Source organism: Natrix helvetica (genome assembly GCF_964273705.1).
Source record: "Natrix helvetica genome assembly, chromosome: 1".
NCBI lineage: Eukaryota > Metazoa > Chordata > Lepidosauria > Squamata > Natricidae > Natrix > Natrix helvetica.
In genome coordinates, this window is record NC_138548.1 from 34,790,496 (window position 1) to 34,817,151 (window position 26,656).

At 37.7% G+C, this 26,656-nt stretch overlaps 1 protein-coding gene across 3 annotated transcripts in view; it reads left to right on the top strand.

Moving 5' to 3' along the window:
- Positions 1 to 26,656, top strand: part of BRF1 (BRF1 general transcription factor IIIB subunit) — a 247,175-nt gene that overhangs the window by 43,852 nt on the left and 176,667 nt on the right. For 2 of the 3 annotated variants that reach the window (XM_081934659.1, XM_081934660.1), the window contains exon 3: positions 3,040 to 3,213. In XM_081934659.1, the coding sequence (XP_081790785.1) occupies positions 3,040 to 3,213 (174 nt within the window). Of the gene's footprint in view, positions 1 to 2,201; positions 2,341 to 3,039; positions 3,214 to 26,656 lie in introns of those variants that run through there. The other variant, XM_081934661.1, reaches the window with a different exon arrangement.

The window sequence follows — 26,656 nt, forward strand, 5'->3', positions numbered from 1 at the left end:
GCATTTCATTACAGTCAAGTGTTAAATTACAGTATTTCTGATGTAAGGAAAATAAAGGTTTTATCAAGCATTACAAAATTGGTGGAGAGAAAATATTTCTGCACAGGAATTAGTAAGTAGTCAGTATGTGCACTGTAACATAGCAATCATAGCATGTCTATTTTCTTTGTAAGTTCATGTATTAGTTTTGTGTGGGAAGATCCAGCTCAGTGCAGCCTCTCAACACAGCTGTATGCAAGAATATAGTTTCTGTTCTAGTTTCATATGGTTTCATACTTGGAATAAGTTTTCATCTAGCAATTTGGAAATGTTAACAGTCCTAAGAGAAACAGCTGCTCTTTGGCCAGCAGGAACAATTTCTTGTTGGGCTTGACTTAAGATTAAAAACATATTATTTTTTTGATTTTCAGATATATGAATGAGAAAAATTGTGGGTATGTTATAGGGAAATTGACAATGTTATTGCTTATTAACTCAGACAGTTTATTTAAATTACAGATTGACATAGGTCAGAATAGTTGATCTGTTGTTTATTTTAGAACCTACTGCAACTTTGGCACTTGTGTGAGCAATGCTTAACTGAAATCAAAAAAATAACGCTAGTGTTATCATTTGGGAATAGGGAATTTCCATTTCTTGTTGGTATTGGTCTTATCTGCAAAATGGCACCAATGGAGCCTGGTTTTCCTAAGGCCCCTTAAAAAGGGATTTGTATAGAAACAAATATACAGAGAATCTCCAGGTGATCAGTTAAAGCTTGGTTGAATTAAATAAAAGTAGTTAATTACCAAAGAAAGCAAATGAATTATTTCCCAGCAGTTGGCAGTAGTTTAGAATATGAATTTGAATGACTAAGCTGTTTTGTTGATTATGTATTAAAATTATAGCCATAGGCTCACAGGAAAAAATTGAGTCAAAATAAGGTTTTGATAAGCAAGGTATTAAATGCAGTATGTATATACCCCATACCAATCAAATGATGCTTAAAATAAAGAACCAATGAATTTTTTCCATGATATTAATTAATTTGAGCAGAAGCAAATTGTAATTCCCAGGACATAAGTCATTTTCTCAGCATAAAGCTACAAGAATAGTGTTCTTGACAGCAGACACCAATATTTTAGCAAGCTGTTTGATTAGAATACACAATAAAACATTGCATTTTTAGCCAGAGTTTGCCAGAAGGTTATGTCGAATCAACCGATAGTATCCTTGAATGGATAACTTGTAATGTGTTAGCAGAAATTCAAACTCAACATAGTTTAGCAACAAGTAAAAGCTCCTCCCCCTCCCCACCAATCAATAGCTGTCAGTCCTTAGAGGTAGACAAGATCAAGAAATAGAGGCAACAGATATTATAGGAATACTCTATATCAGTGATGGCAAACCTTTTTTTGCTGTCATGCCAAAAGCTGGGGGAGCACAGGGGGGTCGTGTGCTGGCATGTCACACCCATAATGCTATGTGCGTGATCCCCCCCAGCGCACGCATGTGCACGATCAGTAATGACCCCCACTTTTGGTGTGGTTTTTCATCCTCCCCAGGCTCCAGAGGCTTTCTAGGAGCCTAGGGAAGGCGAAAACAGCCTCCCCCACTCCCTGGACACCCTCCGGAGGCTTCAGAAGCTTCCCTGAAGCCCCTGGGAGAAAAATGGACCTACCGGGAACCTGGAAGTTTGGGAATGGTGACTTCTGGTTTGTCCATAGGGCCGATTTTCGACCTCCGAAGCCTTCAAGAGGCATCTCTGAAGGCTCCGGAGATCAGAAATCCGCCCTACAGCCAAAACCGGAAGTCACTTCTGATTTGCTCGTAGGGCTGGTTTTTGCCCTCCGGAGCCTTCAGGGAAGCCTCCTAAAGGTCCCTGAAAGCTCCAGAGGTCGAAAATCAGCCCTACAGACAAACCGGAAGTCACCATTCCTGAACTTCCGGGTTCTCCGTAGGTCCGTTTTTCACCCATCTGTTTTCTGTTTCTATGTTATAGGAAACTAGGAGTGGAGTTTTGTATGGAATGAGACTTAAACCTTGTTCCAGTACAGACCAAAACTTTGTAGACTCCATATCATACACATCCTGATCTTAAATTTCAGCATAATTTTGAGGAAATATTCAGTTATCTGGATTACTTCTGAGAATCTAACACCTACTTTTATTGTAGCTCCATTTTTACAGAGCTGTAACATTTGCTAGTACTGTGCTGTGCGTTCAACCAGCCATGTTGTATCATCTTGTGAATCACCCAAGAAGTGTTTTTCAACATTGGCAGCTTGAAGATGTGTGGACTTCAAATCTCACATTTCTACAATCTATTCTGGATGTTTGAAGTCCATACATTTTGCCAAGGTGAGAATTTTTTTGCTTTGGAAGAAACTCTATTCATCTTTTTTTAGAAGCCACAAATCTTCTATTAATCTGGCAGATAAATTCTCCCCAAAATATGAATGTAGGGAAGGGAGCACTACCACTACAAGGACAACTGGTAGAGAACACACTTTTTATATGGACAGATTCCCCCAGTTGTGATTTTGTCCTACTTGTGGTTGGGGTTCTGTAATGCCAAAATGTACTTTTCCAATGCATTATATCAAAATACTTATTTTGCATCCAAATGAACGTGGGATATTTTATTAGAGATTGTGAAGTATATTGCAGTCTGTTTAGTTGTTTTCAAATGAAATGCTGTTGCTGCTAAACCTTTGGCTTGTTTTTAATTTTGTAGCTGGCCTAGAAATCAGGAGACTGTGAGTCCTACCTTAGGCACGAATGGTGGTTTATCTCTCAACTCAAATCAACTCACAGGGTTGTTGTGGAGGAAATAGGAAGAGGAAAGAGTATTATGTATAAGTATTGAGTTACTTATAAAGTAATAAGGGTGAGATAAAAATCAAATAATAAATTAGTAGTTTTTTACATTACACTTCTCATCTTTGGAGTTTATTTCTTCATAGTTAAGAATAAGCTAAGCATATAGTTCCATTAGGTTTTCTTAGTCATAAAAATGCTTTGCAAATGGTTTATAATTTTTGTTGTTGTTTCTTAAAGGAAAACGCCAGATCCATCATTTAGGGAACCAGCTGCAACTAAATCAACATTGTCTTGATACAGCTTTCAACTTTTTCAAAATGGCGGTGAGCAAGCACTTAACCCGTGGGAGGAAGATGACCCATGTCATAGCAGCATGCCTCTACTTGGTGTGTAGGACAGAAGGCACTCCACGTATCCTTTCACTATTTGGCAATCAGACCATTTCAAAATATCTTGGATATTTCTAGCAGTTTATGAATAGAAGATTATTTTCATACCTGTTAAAGCAATAGGAAACCATTCCAAATTGGATAAATGTAAACAGATGATGGAGCTAATTAATTGGTGGGAATTATTAGATTTAATGATAGAGAGCCAGGGTGGCGCACTGGTTAGAGTGCAGTACTGTAGGCTACTTCAGCTGACAGTTCAAATCTCACTGGCTCAAGGTTGACTCATCCTTCCATCCTTGTGAGGTGGGTAAAATGAGGACCCAGATTGTTGGGGGCAATTTGCTGACTCCGTAAACTGCTTAGAGGGCTGTAAAAGCATTATGAAGCAGTATGTAAGTCTAAATGCTATTACTATTAATGGGAGTTAGGAAAAAGTATGGGTCGGAGACAGGCTATCTGATTATAAATATTAAGGATGATTAAATAAAACATATAATTATGACAAATGCATTCTAATTATAAAAACTGTGTGATTGATCTGGAGTCTAGTCAAAAGTTTGTTCTTTGTGTTAAAACTCTGCTTCTGCTGAGCAAATGGTTTATTTTGAATGTTTGTACCTTATTCTGTTTTAATTTCATAAGCCTGCTTTTCTTGTAGCATTTTCTTGTTCTGCTAGATTTCTGTGTATTTTCCACATTATTCTTGTTAATAGTGAAATTAGATTCTGATGTCCAGACAGATAAGACATCAGGGTAATTTGAGACAAATATGAAGACCATATTCTTTACAAAAATATAGTAAGCAGAAAATAATCCTGCAGGAATCTCGTTGAGTTGAGGGTGAAAAAAAATCAATCAGGAAAAGAAAAGGGTAGATACAAAATTAATATAAACAACTATAGAAAAAATTATAGAAGACAAAATAATAATAATAAGAAAGATGTGTTGTGCCTAACACATCAGAAGTTGTAAAAAATAAAAACATATATAATAAGGAGGAGAAAACAGAGAAACTAGTTGTGGTTGTGTGGAGAAAGTGAATTTATTATATTCTCCTTATTTATTACATAATCTATGGAAAACATTATTGATCATCCACTTGTAGAAAAATTTTAGGTGGTTTGGCTATTTCTGCTTTTTAAATTCTCCTTCATCCATCAACCATTCAGAATATGTGGTCTTTTACCCCTCCTTATTTTCAGAGAGGCTGCAGCTTAAAACTATTTTCCTCCTGTTGATTGCACCATTTCTGAGGTTAGATATCTCTTTCTCTCTACTTGAATTCTAAGGCCTTCCAAAATACTCGAACTTGCACACAAGTTCATGCATCTCGGAGTTGTTAGATATGGCTCTTAGGGCCAGAGTCAATCAGAATGGGAGGTCTCCAGAGGACTGATGAAAAAGTAGGTGGTAACATGGCAAGAATGCCTAGACGACTAATAATATATCGGAGCTTGACTGAATTTCTTTCTTTCTTTCCTTCTTTCTTTCTTTCTTTCTTTCTTTCTTTCTTTCTTTCTTTCTTTCTTTCTTTCTTTCTTTCTTTCTTTCTTTCTTCCTTCCTTCCTTCCTTCCTTCCTTCCTTCCTTCCTTCCTTCCTTCCTTCCTTCCCTCCCCCCTCTCTGCCCCCCTCCCTCTTTATGACTTTCTAGCTTGTTACAGCAAACCTTATAGCTTGTTACAGAAAATTTTATAAACCAGGGGTGTCAAACTCAGGCCTGCAGGCTAGATCTGGCCCACTGGGTGCTTAGATCTGGCTCGCGGGCCCTCCCTAGAAACAGCGAAGGACTGGCCCATGTTGCCTCTGCCAGTGAAAACAGAGTTTGGGAGGACCATGCATGGGTCTCCTGGGCTCCATTTTTACTGGCAGAGAGCTGCAGGAGGCCGTCGCAGCTGAAAATGGAGCCTTGATGAGTGATGTTGAGCTGGCCACACTCCCTGCCCCCCCCGAGCCCCCCCAAGTCAAACACAACTCTGATGTGGCCCTCAATGAAATTGTATTTGACATCTCTTATAAATTATTGTATCAGCTTTTCTGGAGAAAAGCACTATTCAGTTCCACATCAGATAGTGTTTTTTCCCTAAGTAAATGCATTTCGCATTAGAAAGCAAACTTTATTACAATTCATTTTTTTACATTTATTTTAAAATGCAAAATACGTTGATTTAAGATTTGTTTTGCTGTTTTGCTTTAAAATATTTGAAATATAGAAGCAGTTTTAAATATTCATTGCCACTAGTGTTGTGAAGAGTATTAAATATGCACTTCACAGTGCATATCACAGAAAGCCCCCTATATTATATTGCAAGTGTGTTTTGTAAGACTTCACATAGTTCTATTTACCCGCCATGTTGTTAGGTGTCTGGATTTATGTAGTGCCATGCATAATGTTAGCTGCTTGTGAGGAGGACCACTTCTTCATGTGGCAGGTCAGCTTTTGATCTACCCAAGAAAATTTTTGCAGGTGTGAGAGATTTTTCTTGCTTTTTTATTCTGTATTTTTGTCTATAGTTTGACTGGTTTTTCCACTTTTATAATTTGAATAATAAACTGAAATGCCATATAAGTAGTAATTACCAGTAAGTTAGTATTTTTTAGTTAGGGTTTCTAAGGGGCAAACAACAAACTTTCCTCAGTTAAAAGAGAAATGTCTTATTTAATAAGAGATGGCATTGCAGAAGTTGTCAAGCAGACTTTTCAAAAGAGCCATTCATCATTTTAAAAACATTTCCATATGTCTAGTGGTGCAGCTGTTATATATAACCTCTTTTTTGACAGGTGGAAATATTTAAAAATATTTTATGAAATAATATTAGCATTTTAATATTATTTTATTGGCATAAACCGCTTCAGTTTTCCCCTTGCATTTATCTTGACATCTGGTCCTCAGAAAGAGGTAGTACATGAGAGAGGCCATCTGGCTTCGTGATTTATGTGATTCTGTTACATAAACTCAAACAGTTAGTGGAATGGATGATAATTTTGTGAACATGGGCAAGCTGGATATATTAGAATGAATTCACTTGTACAGAGTTCCACTTAATATTCCTGCTCCCTTGCTTTTTCCCAATATGTTTGCTGCTTTTGTTGTTGTGGATATGTCATTTGTATGTGTCATCCTCCCACATACATCCCTGCGGCCAATTCGCTCACACAGAGAGGGACTTCTCCTGGTGCCGTCCACTAGGCAATGCCAACGGGCGACACCAAGGAGTAGGGCCTTCTCTGTGATGGGCCCAACCCTCTGGAATGTCCTCCCCCCCGACATTAGAACCACAACTGACCTCCGCTCCTTCCGGCAAAAATTGAAGACTCACCTGTTCCGATTAGCAGGCCTGGCATAATTACAACTGTCCCTCCTGGCAAATGTATTAACTGGTTATTTTAGGGGTATTGTTTTTAACTTATTGTGTGTGTTTTAGGGGTTCAAAATCCTATATTTATATATATTGCTTTGTACAGTTCTTTTAATTCCATTTTTAACCTCCTCCATTCCAACTGTACATATTCAATTTTTATTGTATTTTGATATATTTTGCATGGACTGTACACCGCCCCGAGTCCCTTTTGGGAGAGGGGGCGGTCTAGAAGCATGAATAATAAATAAATAAATAAATAAATTTAATTAGAATCATATCTTATGGAGAATTAAGGAAGCAATCTCTCTTTCTGGGCATCTAGATACTTGGAAGCATACCTATAGAGAGGGGAATAGTAATCTAATGGTTTTCATGTTGAAAAGCTCCATGCTCAGCTTCTAGCACAAACTCGATTTCATTGAGGGCCGCATTAGGGTTGTGTTTGACCTCAGGGTGAGCATGGCCAGATCGACATCATTCATGTTGGGGGTGCCTGTGGTGGCCCAAGTGCTCTGTTAGTGAAAATGGAGCTCGGGAGGGTTATGCATGGCCCTACCAAGCTCCATTTTCGCTAGCAGAGGGGGCAGGCCGATTTTTCAATGTCTCCAGGGTGGCTCTGGACGCCAGATCTAAGCACCCAGCTGGCCATATCCAGCCCGCAAGCCTTGAGTTTGACATCCCTGCTCTAGTATCTCCAATTAAACAGATCAGAAATCAAGTAGTGGGCAAGATATTTGCAAAAGTTTTGGACAGCTGTTGCCAAGCAAAGTGGACTGTGATCCTGACAAAAGGGAATATTAGTAATGTACGGATGATCTTTGGGATCCTTGGAGCTCTCTGAGCTTGGCTGTTTTCTTGCAAATGTTTCATTACCAAACTAGGTAACGAATCAGTGCTAGAAGAGAGTGGAGTTTGTTTTCTTTTTATATACTAGTGCCCTGTCAGTATTGGTAGGAGTGGTCTTGGTGCTTCCTTGATTAGGCTGTTGTTTACTGTTGCCTTGCTTGTTTGAGTTGTTATTTCTTTGATTGGGGTATGGTTTCCTTCTAAATTGTTCGCCTTGTATTAATCTTGATGTAGATCAGACTGTTGATGGCTGATTTGTCTGTGTACCAGTTTCCAGGAACTCTATAGTGGTTTTGGACTTGGCTTGTTCTAGGATGCTCATAGTTTCCCATTTGAAACTAAGGTTAAATAGGTTCATACAGATAAACAACATCTACATGCCCTTCAAAAGAGACAAAGAGTCAAAAAGGGAATAAAAGACAAAAACCTCTTCACCAGCAATCAACACTAGACAAATGGTCTGGTCTGTTGAAAGGCTCCTATGATTCTTCTATCACCATGCTTGATAATGCATCTTACTGTGTGAAATGAGAAGTCATATGCTTATTCCATGTATATATCTATATGTTGTGCATCTAAAATATAACTTCTATGAATTTGTATATTTATTGCATGCCTTCAGAGTATTTTTCTTTCTCCTTAATCCATATTTCTTTTTATCCAAACGTTGCGTTCTTTTTTTGTCACCATTCATGAATATTAAGAATAATAGAAATAGAAAATAGAAAAGAAAAAGGTCTCAGATGTGAAAGATGGTTGACCTGATGGCTTGAAAGACTGTTATTAAGGTGCTTGTACTACCAAAGGGACAATATTCCACTGAATGAGAATAGCCTGTTTCTTTAATATCTTGGGAATGAAATACTTTTAATTCTTTGCTAGACTTTCAGAAAGCAGGTTCATCCCTAACATTTTCTTGTCTCAAGGTAAGGTTTTGGGAGATGTCTTCCATTGATCAGTTGATCTGTTGGTTTTGGATTCTGACTATCTCTGCAATGGATTTTGATGATACTCAACATGTTCTGGGACTTGATCCTATTGGATTTCCCATCTACATGTTATTTGACTGTTCTGAATGTGGATGACTTCTGGCCTAAAATTCTGTACAGTCTTTTTGCTGACTTCACTTGAAGTCAGCAAAAGGCTTCACTAGAAGTAGTCTTAGTGATAGTAATATGATCTGGAACATGCTGGATGAGGAATTCTAGGAACCGAATCCATAAAACTTAAAGTTGCCAAGGTTGTAAAACACTTGTCCAGAAGAAGGCTGCCTGTGTATTTTCCTGGAACAAAGCTGAGATTTTCTTTAAAGGATGTTGAGTATTGTTTTCAAGTTTACATTTGCTCTCAACCTTGCATATAAGTTGAGATGTTTTTTCCAGTACAGCAAAATAGAAGCCTCAGATTTCATCTACACAGGTCTGTTTATCAACTAAACAACACATCTGTGAACCTATCTCTGACAGAGTCTGCTGTGTAATGCTGAGGGACTCTTTGAAACAGATTTCAACAGACTGCATGAGGCTGTAGGGAAAAGGAGGAGGTAAAAGCTGTTATGTAAGCAGAAATATGCTTATGCAACCACAGGTATCACTTTGTATAGTATTTTGAATGGTGTTTCTTTTGGTATACCTTTAATTTTTCATCATTTGCAAATGGAAAATGTATTGCATTGTTCCCCAGGCACTGTGATATTTACTTAGAACATTTTTCATATTGGAACAAAAGAAAACTGCCTTACTATATGCTTGATCTCACTCAGAGCTGTCTATTGTGACAAGTCTCCATGATCTTAGGAGAAATCTTTTCTAATTCTGAGACTTTATTTTCTTTGGAAATGGATTTTTGGGCTATCACCTGGTGTTAAAAGGATATAGGAAATTGCTTTCTATTACTGAGAATTTTTTCCATGCCAGTACTGTTTTTAAAATTTGGATTTTAACTAAAGAATGGCAATCTGACTTCTCTCTGACCCTGCAATTTCACTTCTGCATCATGCTGGGCGAATTACGTGCGGGAACTTGTGCTATGATCTTGGCAGGAAAGTACTTGCTACTGCTTGCTGTGGCGTAGCCAAATAAAGGAAGCAGCCGGGATCATTTGTTTTTAAAACTTTCAGTGGAGGTTCAGACAGGATGAACTAATAGTGCAGCTATTCTGCTAGGAAGTATAAAGTCTGTTGATAGAAGATTTTTGAAATGTGTGTCAGTGAGGTTTTAATTGTGCTTGTCCTTTTGCCTTTCTTCTTGGGATTAAGGATAGTGAGTAGTCTCTTTCTCGTTTATCCTCACACAGCATTTTTTAAAAATAAAAATATCCTGGAAGTTAGGGCTAACTCTGTTAGTAAAATCATGGTCAGTGGCTAGGATCCTCCACCATTTTAAGGAAGATTAATAGTTGTGGATAAAGTTTATGGATGTTCAGGTTGGATTGTGTCCTGGGCTTAATTTTTTATTTATAAGTTGTTTGCTTCCTGTGCTCCTGCTCTATAAACAAGCTGCTGTAGGAAACAACAATAAATGATAGTCCTATAAATGATCTAGCAGTGAGGACAGTTTAAAGTAACCAAGTGACATAGGGAGCAGCAAGTTAAGCCAGGGCCCTCACTCATTGCCCTGATCTGGGCCACCCAACCTCTAGCAACTACTACTAAATGGGAAAAAGTTTCATGATAGAAAAACGATGAAGTACTGATCAAAAATCTACCTTTCTTCCATTTTCCATGGAATAGTGAGATATACAATGGAAAGTCAAATTGATTTCCCAGTGACTATATGGACAGAGTCATGCAGTTTACTTGGCACGCTCATTGCTTTCTTCTAGGATGTTTTTTATAGTCTGCCAGCTCAAAGGCAGCCTTCTGCTTGTTGGTCTCTCATTTCTCACTGCTTAGCTTCCAAAACCAGACAAAAGTCAGAAAGAAGCTGCTACTTAACTGACCTTACAAGTAATCTATTACAATTTATTTGCTTGTTCGTTGTGGGTTAAATGGGATGTGTGTGTGTGTGTGTGTGTAAGTTTCTCTTCTAAAGTCCAGCATTCTTGCTTTGGATGTTTAGCATGTTTTCCAAATTTGGTCTTTCCAAATTTCTTATAGATATAGAAGTCTGTAGATTATAGGCTTCACATGTATTAATTCAAATATCTTGAACTTTTTTCTGTTTCTAAGCTTGATTAAAATCAAGGAGTGGTTTGGATATTGCCACTGATTCTAAGCAGCATTCAGTATTTGGAAGAGTTTTTTTTTTTTTACTAGTTTCACCAGTTATTTGACAATATATGGCTAAAACCATAATTGGGTGTCATATTATTTTCCATGTGCAATGTTTGTTTTAGAAGGGAAATTGTATTGAAAATGTTGGTGGCAAGGGAGGGAATGATTAGGAAAATTGTTTTGAATAATGGAAGATTTGAACAATGGAAGATATTTGGCTTTATTTTTTCCCTTCTAACAACCTTTGCATAAGAGCTGTAACAGTGCAAGGCTAATATTTCCTACTTTTCTATGTTCATATCTATTCTCACAAATTGGCGTAACCATGCCATTGCATCTGCAACAGAGTATTAATACTAAACTTTATAAATATTTTCAACATCCAGTTTATTAGTGTGTTCATTTGCTTATTGTATGTTCATGTCACAATTTTGCTGCTTCATGGATGGGTCATCAGGAGAAGAAAGGAAACTAACTGCACCTCAGAAGTTCTCTTTCTTTGAATTCTAAAATATTAGTAGGTGTTGGGGATACAAATTCTAGTATGCTTGAAAAACTAAATCTTTTCTTTTTTCTTTTAGGAAGAGGTATGAGTGAGGAAAAGCATTAATACTTGAAAGTATTTAGTTTTGTTTTCGTGTTGATTCCATCAGTAAGCATTCTTTCTTGTGAATAAAGTGTAGCCCTTTAAAATTAAATCAGACCCTGTGAACTGGCTTGTAGACAAATCAGACCATGAAAGGGAGAAAAGAAAAAAAAAGATGAATTGAACAGGAGCCACTGAATCCAAAATTTTTGAATTATTATCAGCATTGAAACATGTTTTATATTATTTCAAAACTATATCCTTTCTTAATAGAAATTTAAAGAGTGTGGTTAAGAGATATAAACACAAAATAAAGTCCCAAGAACTTTAAAAAATGAGAATGCCTCATATTAACAAATCATAATTAAATAAACAATATTATGTTTCGTGTATTTGAGAATAATTCAGATAGTTTTAATGTTGTTTGGAGAATTAGAGATTATTTTAAAAGGATTTCATTATGTTTAGAAGTATAAAATAATGGAAGGGACATAATGAAATTGATTTCCTCAATTGCTGCTTTGTTTTGGCTATCATAATTTGTCAGTATGGTTTTGGAAACAATAATATGGTTTAATGTTTTTCTCAGTTACATTCCAAAATGTGTAATTTATTATTATATTATATGGATTTATTTACAATGGGCTACAGCAAAAAATAATATTCTTTTATGAAGGAAGGACAGCGCCACCCTGGTTTTATGTTCTTGGATTGGTAATATATATTCATTCTCTGCTCATAAGAATTATTTTTCTATTGACTTAGTAGAAATACTGGTTATTGAGGTCAAGGTTTAATTTTGCCTTTAAAAGCTGACTGTTAAGTGTTCTAATATGTTGTTCCTTTCCATAATACACACACGCACACGCACACACACACATATATAAAGTATACAAACGTTTTAAAAATGTACATTTAAAATTTATATATCTATGCCGTAAGAAAATGTTATTGATTTTTTCCACTTTTTGATGTTATTTAGTTTATGTCTAAAAGCCCAGAGAGCACCAAGCTGTCCATAGTTCAACACTGATCTACCTGCATTCTATTGGTGCAGATTTATTTAAAACATTTGCATAGTGACCCATTTTAAAGCAAACCTGGGGTGGCTTACAATGAAGAGTAAAACAATATATACAGAGTAAAAGCAAGGAACAAACAAAAAACCAGAAAAAACTGGCACTGCAGCCATACTTCTTTGATACAACCCAGACATTCCCTTCCCACTCTGACCTCACCTTATCCCAACAATAAGGAGTATGATCATGTTAATGCTGAATCAGATTTGTGGATATAATTGCTTTTCTACAAAATTCACAAATATTGTCTTTAAAAATCCAACACAAATATTCTTGTTGGCAGGTTTAGGAAGAAGTAAACTTTAACCTTAGTAGTTCATTTGCATTGATATTGGACTAAGATAAGCTGCTCAGTTTTCTGTGGCTTATGTGTATGCAGGGGCTTATGAACGTATGCACTTACAACATGGGTTTTATTGGGATGAAAATGTACAGTATTGTAATTACTAAAAGAATATTAAGCTAGCATTGCAAAACAATTAAATCCAATGGAATGAATGTATGAATGAATGAAGAAATAAATGTTATCCCCACAAGCACAGTCAGAATTTCTGAAAACTTCTGGGAACCAGAGTCACCTTGTAGGTGGGATAGACAGTATCGAAATTTAATGAATAACATAAATCATCTATAAATAGAAAGTAGTAGAACACTTGACATGGTGTTAGAGTGGTAGAATGTAAATTTTTAAAGGCAATAATGTCATGGAAATAAATCACATTTAATGAATAAGAGTCTTAATCCAAAGTGTTGAAGAGAAATCCATTTTGGGGAAAAACAATAATGACAGAAATAGTTCATATGGATTCACAACCTCTAGTGTACTATCTCTAGACATCCTTGTCCTCACAGATAACTTGCTTGTGGCTAGCCTGGCTTCATGTTTGATCAGAATGCAATTTGATGCATATTGGTACAACTCTTCTGTTGTACCAATATGCAATAGGCAAAAGGGATTACAACATTTAAGGTTAAAGGCTGGAGCAACAATTTTTAAAATACATACTTTTTCATTAGAAAAAAAGTGGAAAATAGAAAACTAGCAAAACTGGCAAAGCAGGATGATTTAAGCCAGAATCATAACTGCCTAGTCGACTGTGGGTTTTTTAAAAATGAATTTGTGTGTATATTTTATTTATGTTATTTTATGTAAAGAAACATCCAGAAATATCAGGTATAGAATAAGTAATTCCTGTTTCAGCAGTAGTAACCATGAGAAGGATCTTGGAGTCTTAGTGGATGACCTCTTAAAATGAGCCTGCAGTGTGCTGATTGCATTAGGTTGTATTAACAGAGGGATACAATCAAAAACACATGAAGTGTTAGTAACACTGCAGACCATAATCGGAATATTGCATCCAGTTTTGGTTGTCACAATATAAAAAAGATGTTGAGACTCTAGAAAGAGCAGAGAAATTTCTTGAAGTTAGAAAAATTAATCAGTGGAATGATTTATCTCCAGAAGTTGTGGATGCTCCAACACTGGAGGTTTTAAAGAAGAAATTGGACAACCGTTTGTAAAGTATAGGGTTTCCTGCTTGAGCAGGGGTTGGATTAGAACAATGGTTCCCAACCTTTTTCAGTCCACCGCCCCCTTGGTGCTACAAACGGATCCTCAGTGCCCCCCACCCAGTGGTGGAATTCAATTTTTTTTACGACCGGTTCTGTGGGCGTGGCTGGGTGGGCATGGCTGGGGAAGTCATGTGACTGGGCAATTTGCACGACGGAAGGAAATAATAACAGTAAAATTCAAAACTGTAACAATTAATTGCACATTTATTCAAAATTCAATTTAAAAACCTTCATAGTTAGTGTTAATTCAACAAAATTGTTGAACATGATCCAGTGATACCAGGTTTTCAAAGTCTGATAGTCATTTATCAAGAACCTTAGTTAGTAACATAAAGAACCTTAGTAACTAGTAACATAAAGAACCTTAGTAACTAGTAACATAAACTTAGTAAAATTTAGTAACTACTTCACTGTTCAGTAAATTCTTAATGTGATGGATGGGCTTGATAAAGTGATACCAGTTTCCCAATGTCTGGTTTTAAGTCACTTAGCAGGAGTCTTAAATCACCATGTTCAGTAATCTGGAGTCGATTTCTTTGCTTGGAGAGAAGTTGGATGACCACACTGAAGCCACGTTCGACCAACTATGATATTGGAAATGCAACAAGGAGCTTCTTAACCACTGTCCATAGTGCAGGATAGCGATCAGAAATTTCTTTCTGTAACCAAAACTCTTGGTACGATTTCTTGAACTTTGGCTTCAGCTCAATGTCACCAACATTTGCTTGAATTATTTGATGAGATAATTGCATGGTACCTAGGGATTCCCAATATGGCAAGTGAGAATGGGAACATTTTAACAGATCTATATGTTCTTGGGTTATAATTTTCACTAAAGAACCATGGGGATGGAAAGGGAAATATAGACAGTGGAGTTCAATCCCCTTCCTCAACAGTTTGAAAGCAAAGAATAACTCTAGCAAAATGTAGCCTTTTACCTCTTTGGGGAATCATTTTCTTTTTTTAATTATTATTGTGATTTTATTTTTATTTTTCCCAATACAACTCATGCAAAGGGTGATCCACAACTACATTACATTTTCCCCACTCATATTTGTCATTCCTTATAACTTCTTTAAGCTAAACATTTTTAGTACAAATCAACGCATTGACATATATATCACTAATGCAGTTTCCTATCTCTTCCATTGATGTAATTAACACCTTATGTACTGAATACAAGTATATCAAGTATAGGTTAAACATGAATTGAAAAACATCTAATTCAAATGTATACTTATGCCTAAATCCTCTACCCACGCACATTATAAGACAGATAAAACTATTTTAGCTGGCTGTTGTAAATATTACTCTGCTAATTCAACAAGAAGTGCTACTGCATGAATCCTTAATGCAGAACACAGCTAAAAGTGATTTTAGCAATTTTCTTCCCAAGTTAATTCAAAATGTATATCCAAATGTTCCTCTATTTTTTCGCCAAGCACTAAGGAGGATTATATTCAAAACCAGACACTTTTGCTGTGTGTGTGTGTGTGTGTGTGTGTTTGTTTCTGGTCTCCAGAAATAATTTCACCTGTTTTTCAAATTTTGGTCCCATTCGCATCTCCCTTAGGAATCAGCAGCCTTGCAAGGATCCTTGGCTTGCTTATAGCGCAGGGCTGCATGGCTGCCTGCAAGCACGGGTGCGGGAGTGGGGGCGGCGGCGGAGCTTACCACCTAGGCGCTGACCGCACCGTGTAAACTACCGTCCATTGCCCCGGGAAGGGGAAGTCTGGCCGCCAGCAAAGGGCTTCTGCCGAGGCACCCCGTGCAGGCAAAATAGCGAGCGAGCAAAGGAGGAACAGGCAGGGCACAGAGGCCCCTTCGCCTCCCTTCGCTCCCACTTTGTCTTGATGAGGTCGCTGCAGCTGCCGGGCGCGGACGGACGGAGGTAGCCAGAGTGGCCTGAGCGGGCGAGCGATGAAGGATCAGGCAGCTCGCTCGCTCGCCCACCTGGGCTGCCCCGCCACTCTGGCTACCTCCGTCCGTCCGTTCCCGTGGCTGCGGCGACCTCATCAAGAAAAAGTGGAAGCGAAGGAAGGTGAAGGGGCCTCCCTTTGATCGCTCTCTCCCCCCCGCTCGTCCGCACTATGCTAGCCCTGCCCACCGCTCACTGATTGGCTGGCTCATCAATCGCCCCCCCCCCTGCCTATAAGAGCCCTATCTATAGAAAGCCAAGCAGAAAAAAAGGTAACTGGGTTTAGATAGGGCTCTTAGAGGCGGGCAGGGCAATTGGTGAGCCAGCCAATCAGTGAGCGGTGGGCAGGGATAGCATAGTGTGGACGGGCGGGGGGAGCGAGTGATTGAGCAGCTTCCGGATGGGCTGGGGCAGTGGTGGGCAACCCGCGGCTCGCGAGCCACATGCGGCTCTTTACACCCTTTAATGCAGCTCTTCTGTGTGCCGGGTGCCCGCTCCCCTCCCTCCTCTCGGGCTTCGGAGGGAAGCTTCTGCAAAAGCCCGGGCGAGTGACAACCAATTTTGGTCCTATGACTGCAGAATGCTGCAAAATACCATAAATGCAGGCCAGTTGTTGAGTGTTTCAAATGTGATTGGAACACTCAACAAGGTGACCACAGTGTGTGTGTGTGTGAGTGAGACAGACAGACAGACAGACAGAGAGAGGAACAGAGAGAGGGAGTGAGGGAGGGAATCAGAGAGAGACTGACAGACAGACAGACACACACACACAGACAGAGAGAGACAGAGAGGGGGAGGGAGGGAGAGAAAGATAGACAGACAGAGAGAGAGACACACACAGAGTGAGTGATTAAGTGAATGAGTGAGAGAGAGACACACCCACATACACAGAGTGACAGAGAGAAAGGAAGGGAGGGGAGAGAGACAGAGGGAGAGACAGAGACAGACACACACACACACAGAGTGAGTGAGAGACAGACATACAAACACACACACACACAGAGTGACAGACATACAAACACACACACACACAGAGTGACAGATGGGTGAAGGAGGAGAGAGAGACAGAGATACACAGAGAGAGAGAGACAGATAGACACCCAGAGAAAATGACAGAGAGAGACAGAGAGGGAGGGAGGGAGAGAGAGACAAAGAGCTAGAGAGAGAGAGAGAAAGAAAAAAAAAAGAAAGAAAGTGGGAGAGAGAGATGAAATTAAAAACAGCAACATACAAACCTGACTTACTCAAACTATCCAAGGAAATGCAAGGCCAATGTTCACATTAGTGGTTGTGACTTTGTCAGCCAATGTCAGGATGTCATTTTCTCTACATTGTAAGGCAAATTTTACGGAATTTAACGTTATCGATAAATAATATCGTTCTAAAGTTTTTGTTTTATTAGTTGTGTTATTTGTATCCTCCCGACCTATGTGGATACTTGCATGCAGAATATTCTCAATAAAAACTTATTGAAACTAAAAACAGTGTACCATCCTATGTATTTTCGGTTTAAAAAATGTGGCTCTCAAAGTAAATTTCAATCGTGGTTTTGGCGAGATTTGGCTCAGTTGAAAAAAAAGGTTGCCCACCACTGGGCTGGGGTGAGTGAGCGAACTGGTTCTAAATGGCTCGCTAGAGGGGGCCACCTCCAGCACTCCTCTGCCGCCCCCTTGCCTCTTAGCGCCCCCCTGCCACCCCCCTTGCCTCTTAGCACCCCCTAAGCCATCCCACCGCCCCCCAGAGGCGGTACCGCTCACTTTGGGAAGCACTGGATTAGAAGAACTTTCCAACTCTGTAGTTCTATAATCATTTCTTCGCATTATCATTAAAAAATACAGTTCATTTGAAATCCCTGGGATTTTACCACTTGTCCTGCTGTTTGTATAGTACCAGGAATAAATATTATTTTCTTTCTCAGGGAATTAAGGGTAGCAATTCATGTTTTTATCCACTATTTTTTTTACACTTAACAATGAGGCACAAAAGAAATTAATGCAGGAGACAAGACAAATATAGCTGTATCCAAAATGACATTATCCACAGTAGTTTGCATAGTAACTATGGCTAAAGAGTGGTTTTGAGCTACAATTTTTATGTTTCTATACCGTAAATCATGGCTAGGCAACGACAGCCTTCAAAGCTGATCCTGTAAGTTTGTCAGGAGGAACAGTAGGTTAAAAGACTTTCCCCAGTGACTGAATCTGTATGCATGAGAAGAGTAATATGTGAGAAATGTAAGATTTGGCTAAGCCAGAATTGGCCAAATCATATTATAGTTACTATAGATAGTATTTAAAGTAAAAGAAACCAAGAAAGGGGAAAGTAAAGTCTCGTTCTTAGGCTGTTGAGATCCCTTTAAGAGCTCCAAAGAGATCTTTGCAACCTTTTTCCTTCCCCCCAACTTTAAAGGTTGTCTATTCCTAGCCAAACTGTCATATCATTCTCACAAAATTATAACATATGAAGGCAGAATGTTTGCCTTGGGTTAGGAGAAACACGTGGAGCTATTGTTTCTTGTAACTGTTCTCTGGAGCAGGCTGCATCAAAATAAATTGCAGCCTTTGTGCTGGATCACAGATTTGCAACAGGACAGTATGCAGAAAAGATTTGACTGCCTTTTCCCCAGCATATTGCTGGCAGCTATTATTTTGCTAGAGGCAAATGTTATGTAGAGACTGTATTTTTCTTTTGAAGAGCTTTAGTAAATGCATGCTTAAGTATCGCTTGATTTAAAAAAAAACCCTGATCATGAACACATTTTAAATGAGACTGTTTGCCATCTTTGGAAAATTAAGTGGTCTAAAAGTTTGAAGGTACCTTTATTTTAGGAGAAATATATATTTGGTTGTCAGTCAAAAAATATAGTCCCCACAATTAGTTTTGTTGAGAAAATTAATCGAGTCCCTGGCCCTATAACACAGTAAAGTTTTGAACTGTAACATTTAATAGATATTTAAATTCAGCTACACTTTCAGTAAATTAGTTTGAGTCTTCAAACTGGGGATGCTTTCTTTGGGAGATTCAGATACAGATACGAATGTCTGTGCTCGTGTACATTGGGATAAGTAAATAGCTTCCTAATGCTCCTATAAAGAAGTCTTTCTGCTTATGGAGCTATTACAGTGTAGAGAAGTATAGAGATGGCCTTGGAGAAGGTATTCAGCAGCCATTGGGTAAATACCAATATAACCCTGAAGTGTGTGTGTGTGTGTGTGTGTTAGAAATGCAAGATTGCCCTGCCTTGATTCTCTTCTGTGTAAAAGGGGAGAGAAAATCTTTGTTAGGCTTTTAAGATTCCGTAATTGTACCTTGCAACAATAAAATAGAGTTGCAATATTCCTTGTGGAAGTCCATTTCCTGATTTTGCTTACCACTGTGCACAGAATAGCTTGCTCAAGCACTGTTACAACATCAGCAACAATTTCATATTTTCAGATAACAAGCCTGCACAACTTGATTGTACAGTAAATGCAGCAGTTGGGGCAAGACTTGCCTTAGCCAGGAGCAGTTCAAAAAGCTACTGCCTTGCCAGTATATCTTTTCTCTCATGGAACTTTGCTGGAGAAGTTTGGAGGGGCCCAATATTAATTTCTAACTTTTATAGTTTAGTGTGCAAATTGTTCACTTCAGGTGTGCTTGCAAAATTTCCTATATATAGCTCTTGGTGAGATTTAATTTTGAGTCTACTGAAAGAAGAGGCAATCAAATATGCTGTGCCCCTCATTGAGTGCATGACATTGTTGGACAATAATTACAGAAACTCATACAAAGAATTAGACTTGAGAGGTCTAATTAATCATTCTTGATCAGAATGAAAAGGGGATATGAATATTTAGCTGTCTTTGATACCAGGTAGGGCAAATTTGAATAATAGTGCTGCTGTTAAAATTAGTTAATTGTAGTGAGGTCCTCTACATTAAACTATTTCCTGGTATTTTTGGGGAGGGGAGTTAATTTATAGAATTATATGTAGATGACATGCTGATTTTTTTTGAATCCATCTTTCCATTAAACTGACTCCTTTGAAAACAGTCTTAGAGTAAGTCTGTAGACACAAACTTTTTGCCAAGATGGAAAAGTGCATGTTTGGCTTTCTCCAACTGGATTATATGGATTACTGGTTCTCTACCAAATGTGTACAAATGGATCCTAGAAAAGTTCAATCTGTGCTTTTAGGACAAACACTTAAAAAATAAGTAATGGCCTGCTTTTTCTGGGCTTTGCAAATTGTTACAGAAAGCAAACCTTAATTTTGCAAAGCACACAAAATCTAGGTCACAACACCTAAAGAAAGGAATATTTTAAATATGTTTGTTTAAGAGCAAGCAACATTTCAAGATTTGAAAATTACATCACTATTAGTTCTTGAAAGTAACAATTCTGAGGATAGGCTATGATCAAACAGAACACTTAGGCAATGTGTTCTGACAGTGTGAACAATTAATCAATGAAATAACTTGCTTCCCAGAGTTGTGGGTGTTCCATTATTGGAAGTTTTCAAAAATGGACTGGACAGCCATTTGACAGGGATGGTGTAAGGTCTCCAGCCTTGAGAGGGTTGGAGTAGAAGATCTCTGAGATTCCTTCCAACCCAACTAGAACCAACATTTTCCTAAGTAGTCATGTTCCTTTTTTTAGGCCAACAAGATAGAACTTCCTGTGTAAAAAAGTATTCACACAATTCTGATTTATGTTATGTATCTTTACTATTGTCAGATCAGTATGATTCTCGTTTCCTTGAATTTGAATAAATTGTTACACTGTCTGTAAAATTAGACATTCTCTGATGAATTAATGCCCTAATTGCAATTTTGTGTTGTCTTGTTTTGTTTGAAACTGAAAATGATTCTTCATTTGTAGACTTCTAGTCAGTGATTGCTTATTACTAGTCAGTAATAAGGATTAACAATACATAAAGTAAAGGTATATTTACTGCTCCTTTTCCTGTTTACTATGTTTAAAAAAATCTTGCAAGCTTGTGCTGGTTACGCCATAATTCTTTTTTTTTTTTTGTTAAATGGGCATGAATGGGCTTGAGGAAGGAAAATTAATTTTTGTTATAAGTGGAGATTAACTGTTTTTTCCTCTCCTAAACTATAATGACCTTGTAGAGAGAAAATTGTTTTTCGAATTTTGTGTTTATTTTTAAGCTATGTTTTTGTTCTGAAGAGCAGAACAGAATCTGCTTAGTGGACTGTAGAACTGTAGTGGTGGAATTGAGTTTATAGAAAAACAGACGGGCAATCTCAAAGCTCCTCTTTCACAAACTCTCTAAGTCTGCAAACGCTGTCTCTGTCTCCCGCCTTGGTGTTTTAAGTACACTTTGGTGGTTCTACATTTAATGGCCTCCAACCTACTGCTCTCCATATGCTTTGGATGACCTCTTAAGGATTTTGCATTTGAAAAGGCTTTGTCTAATCACATAAAGTGATATAGGGTGACCCTTGATATTATTTCTACCGCTTTACAATGGATATAAAAAGTCTACACATCCCTGTTAAACTTTAACAAAGTATCAGTTTAAGGGTGTGTACCTTTATGCAACATGTTATGCAACCATGTTATTTTAAGTTTTTTATTATTTTCCCCGCCCCAAAATACTTCAGTTTGTTTTTCAAATGAATTCTGCAGCTTTTATGTTGTATTAAAGGTGGAAAAAAATTGGAAATAATTTATCTTGGTCTGATTTTTTTTTTTTACATCTCAAAAACTTGGGAGTTTAATAGGAGTGTGTAGACTTTCTATATAACTTTGTGTTCTGGACCTGAGCGAAATCTAGCAAAAAACAATAGAATTAGTTCTGTGGTAGAATTGCTCTGCCTTTACTAGGTATCATAGTGCTTCTGTTGTGTAATTGTTGGATTCTGTCTTGGCTATATTTCATTTTTTGAAGAGTTTGGTGCCAGATTTTGGTTGGTACCAGGGTTTCTGATGTTTATTAATGTATCTTGTAGCCCAGAAAATAATGATGTTCTGTGCAAAGTAAATATACCCAGGTAAAATCCCTTTTTTATCTGTTGTATGAAGACTCAGAAATTACATAAGTAGAAAAGGTTAATGTAACATTTCTTCCTCAACTACTGAATTTCTCAGCTATAGAAAATCTTTTTAGTTTTATTGTTTTCCACAATGGGTAGAGGATATTGAATCGCACAAATGTAAACAGCTAGAGTGGTGAGTAGTTGTGGTAAGGAATTAAATTGATTAGGCAGAAACAAGAGATTTCCAAGCTAGAGAAAACAGTTACGTCAAAATAGATCAGAAGTCCCTCAAGTGCAGCAAGAAAAGTATCTGTTGAAATGGTTTCTAGAATGTAAACCTCAGAATGCTTTACCCAGAATGCTTTAAGAGAGGGCTGTAAAGCTTTATGAAGCGGTATATAAGTCTAAGTGCTATTGCTAGTGCTATTACCACATAACCAAACCAATAATTGTAAGGCAGCTTTCCTGATTTTTGATACCAGTGGGTTACAGCTTTTGGCTACATAACAGTACTTTTAAATAAAAGCCATTATAAAAGATAGTTTAAACATTTTTGGAATATTGTTTAAGATATCCCAGTAAACATTTAGATGTATAGAGTGGATGAAAAGTGGTAGGTGGAAATGTTGCATGCAGAGTTCTGCCTGTCTACATGCTTTTCAAGAATAATAGACCTGAAATATTGCCTGAAGCTGAGCAGTAATCTGCCTTGAGCTCTGAAACTCTTCAGCATGCTTCATTCAACAACTTTTATCTTTTGACAGCTTAATTCTGTAGCTCTTAAACTGGAGTTTATCTTGTAAATAAAGAAACCATATTGCAGATCATCTTTTCAATTAACTAGGGCCCAGAATAAAATAAATTTAGCAATGAGTGGGTGATTTCTCACTAAAGGTATTATTTAGTACTATCTCTCCTGTCTCCCACCGTACTTCCTATTCTTAAAAAAAATCTTTTTTCTTTAATCTCTTATTTTTTTAAAAAAAAACCTTCTCATTTTCCTGTGTTTGTAGAGTTTCTGGTTCTTTTTCAACAATGCAGTTTATTATTTCCATGACCCCAGAAAATCCTAGATAATGATTGTTTGACAATTTCCATTCTATACTGAACTTGTTGATCAGAAAGGTCGGCAGTTTGGCGGTTCCAATCCCTAGTACAGGTCTCCTGCGTGAGCAGGGGGTTGGACTAGATGACCTCCAAGGTACCTTCCAACTCTGTTACTGTTATTATTATTAAGTTGATCTTTTGTGCTATACTTTTCCTTTTATTTCCTGTGTGTTTTACTGGAAGGATATTGTTTTCTTCCAAGTAATCTTGGATACTGTCTGCTTGAATGCCTATGAGCAATTTAACCTTCATAGGAAGCATGTTATTGAGCTGTAGTTTCCTGATATTCTTCCTTTTGATGGGTCTTTTTGAATTAGATAAGTTTTGCTAGTTATTAACTGGTAGCTGATTTCTCCTTTATGCAATATTTCATTATACTGGTTAGCTATAATTGAATATACGCTAGTCAGATATTTGAGTCAAAAGCCATGCAATTGATTATTTCCAGGATATGTGTAGTTTTTAATAATGTTCATTCAGTTTTTAACCATTTCTACTGTTATATTAGTTCTTCCATTTGATTTTTACTAAGCTCATCTTCAACCTCTTTTATCATCCAGCATTTGTGTTACAGATTTTTTTTTTGAGTTCCCCATGCATCTTTCCAAAAATAGATTGTTCACTTTTTGTTTTGTTTTCCACTTTTAGAATTTATATTGCCATTTATACTTTGGTAGGATCATATTATCTGATTGAAATAGCTGATTTTGCTTAAACTGGATGATTCATGTCACATAATGTTCACTTTTTCCAGCTATTGATGTTATTTGTTGTTAAAGCTTCCAATTTTTGTATTTGCCAAGCCAGTATTTTTAATTGAATTTGTCTTGATCCATATTTCTTCAGCTTTTTCTCTTTTATATTTTTAAAATTGCTTGCATCTGATTTTAATTCCTTTGTTTTGGCATCTAGCTGACTCTTTTATATTGGGATTAAATATGATTTTGCTTTTGGTTTTCTAATTTTGACACTCATTTCTTTTGTAACCACCATTACTGTATTGTAGGCAAGCTGAATGGTCTGTTCAATAGATGTTAGCTTAATCCTTTCCAGTGCCTTTATTCACATTTTTCGTTTTAGGTACTAGGTCTCTCTGGGCACAACTTTCAATGCTGGCAGCCTTTGCCTTTTCATCAGTAATTCTGCACATACCATAATTTTATCTTTTAATTCTTCTTGTCAGAGTAGATTCATATGTTTTGCTGTTTGATTTTGGAATGGAATCTAGATTTGACATGGGGCTGCAAAATGGGTGCTGGAAACCTGCAAGTGACTAGTATTTATTTATTTATTTATTTATTTATTTATTTATTTATTTATTTATTTATTTCGATTTATCAGTTGCCCCCTCTCCGCAAAGGGACTCGGGGCGACGTACAATTAAATCAAAATACAAATGTGGCATGGAGGAGGTAACACCAACATTTAACAATCAAGTTCAAATAAATAACAATAAATTAAAACAATTAAAACAGTTAAAAACCCCAAAATTTACATATAAAATATTAGAATAATTAAAATTGCCAGGGAGGTTAGAAATTTCTAGTTAAGCCAGGCCGGCTAGTTGGAACAGGTGGGTCTTGAGTTTTGTGCGGAAGGAGCGGAGATCGGTCGTTGTCCTGATATCTGGGGGGAGGTCATTCCAAAGGTGAATTGACCACCTTCAGAATAAAGGTTCGATGCTCTACTCTACCATTAGACTGTACTGCATGGACTTTTTAGTGCTTAAATTTATTACTATGTGGATGAGAGGGGGGTGTCTCCAAATTTGATATATAAAGGAAATAAAAACATCTAATTTTGAATAATTCAGCCTATATTGAGCATGAATCCTTTCACTTACTATGTTTCTCTTTTTGATGCATTTGACTTACTAAAAATCATACTATATTCAATTCTGGCTTTGAGGATTGGCTGGGAATATTTTTATATTTGCAGATTAATTTTTCTTGGTCACAGAGCTTCAAAATTTTGCTGTTGGTTTCTTTCCTTTCCTTTCTGCCAGCTCCCAGTATTTTTATTTTGACATAATAATACCTTGCATGCTTTAATTTGGGTGCAATTGGACACAGTAGCTTGCATTGGGGATCATTTCATTGTAGTACAACCAATTGAACATTTGTAACCAGATTTAAACTTTACTATGTTTAGTGTTCTTTTGTTCTTTATATAGTTTCTTTTGTGAGGGATATGAAATATCCATCTATAAATAGTTGCCAAATGGCCTTGCCCAAAGGAATAATATTGCAAACAAAAGGGGCTTGACTGTATAAGGAGCTCTCAGTGCTTGCATGGATAATATTGAACTGGATCCTATCAAGGGGGACAAATGTTGGTTTGTATCTTGCATTCCAGCCTGAGGAAAGACCCCAAATAAGCCTTGCTCCAGCCTTGTGACCTTTCCTTTTCCAGCAAGTTTTTTAGAATGAAATCACTATTTCTGTGATTCATAAGTCTCCAACTTTTCATTCTCTCTCCCTCCCCAACACCAGAAAACTTGCAAACAAAAAGAGTGTTTTTACAACTGCTTCCTCCTGATAATTGCTCTCACTCAAGCCAGCCTAGCAATAGCAGATCCCACATTTTCTCTTTGTTCCGTACTTTGGCACCTAAACATTGCCAGATATTACTAGACGTGGATTAAATGTTTGTGGTCTGAACTTTTTTTGTTCTTATTTATTAATGGGTCTCTGAATCTCCTTCAAAGGAAGTTGATGACTGATAAGATTTTGCCTTGCCTCCAAAATGTGGAAGCTACTCACTTAGGAGCTGCATTTCGCCTGTACCGTTTTTAATCTCAAGAATGGAGTTAAGCTTTTCCACTTCCATTCAGCTCTTTTGAGTTATTATAATAGTTGTGGCCATTTTTGTAGGTTTTAAAAAGTTTATATTTGAACATTCGGTTGTCTTAAGTATGGTATGACAGGCAGAAATTGAAACAGTAAAATACCGTATTTATCGGCGTATAACACGCACAGGCGTATAACACGAACCTTCATTTTAAGAGGGAAATTTCAGGAAAAAAATTTAAATTTCAAATAAAGAACTTTGAAGCAAAATAAGGGTAGCTCAGAACTTTTTTTTTATTAATATTATTACCACTTATAAGGTAAATAATGTAAAAGGACAGTAAAAGCAACTATGAACACTGCTGCTTTCACTGCTACTATCTTCCACCCTCCCTTCCTCCTTCTCTTCCTTCCTGCCTCCCTTCCAGTTCCCTCCTTCCTCTTTCCTCCTGCCTGCCTGCCTTCTTTCCCTCCTGCTTATCTATGCTTCCTTCCTTCCTTGCACCTCCCTCCCTTCTGCCTGCCTGCCTTCTTTCCTCTTTCCCTATCCTCCTATCCTTCCTTTCTCCCTCCCTCCTTCCCTGCCTCCCTTCCAGTTCCATCCTTCCCTCCTTCCTTTTTTTATTAACTTTTAGTCGGGAGTCCGGGGAGAGGAGAGACGGCTCATCCATTCTCTCCTCCTCTCACCCACACCCCGCTGTCTAAAGCGCTTCCTTTCGCCCGCCCGAGCTCTTCCGTGGGCGAAAGAAAGTGTTTTAGTCGGGTGTCTGGGAGAGGAGAGACGGCTCATCCATTCTCTCCTCCTCTCGCCCACACCCCGCTGAGTAGCGCTCCGTGATCCTTTTCTGTGCGCCTGGTGTTTAGATAGATAGCCGGATGTTTAAAACGACAGGCGCACAGAAAAGCAGCTGCTTTTGGGGCGAAGCGCTCCGTGATCCTTTTCTGTGCGCCTGGCGTTTAAAACATCCGGCTATCTATCTAAACGCCAGGCGCACAGAAAAGGATCGCGG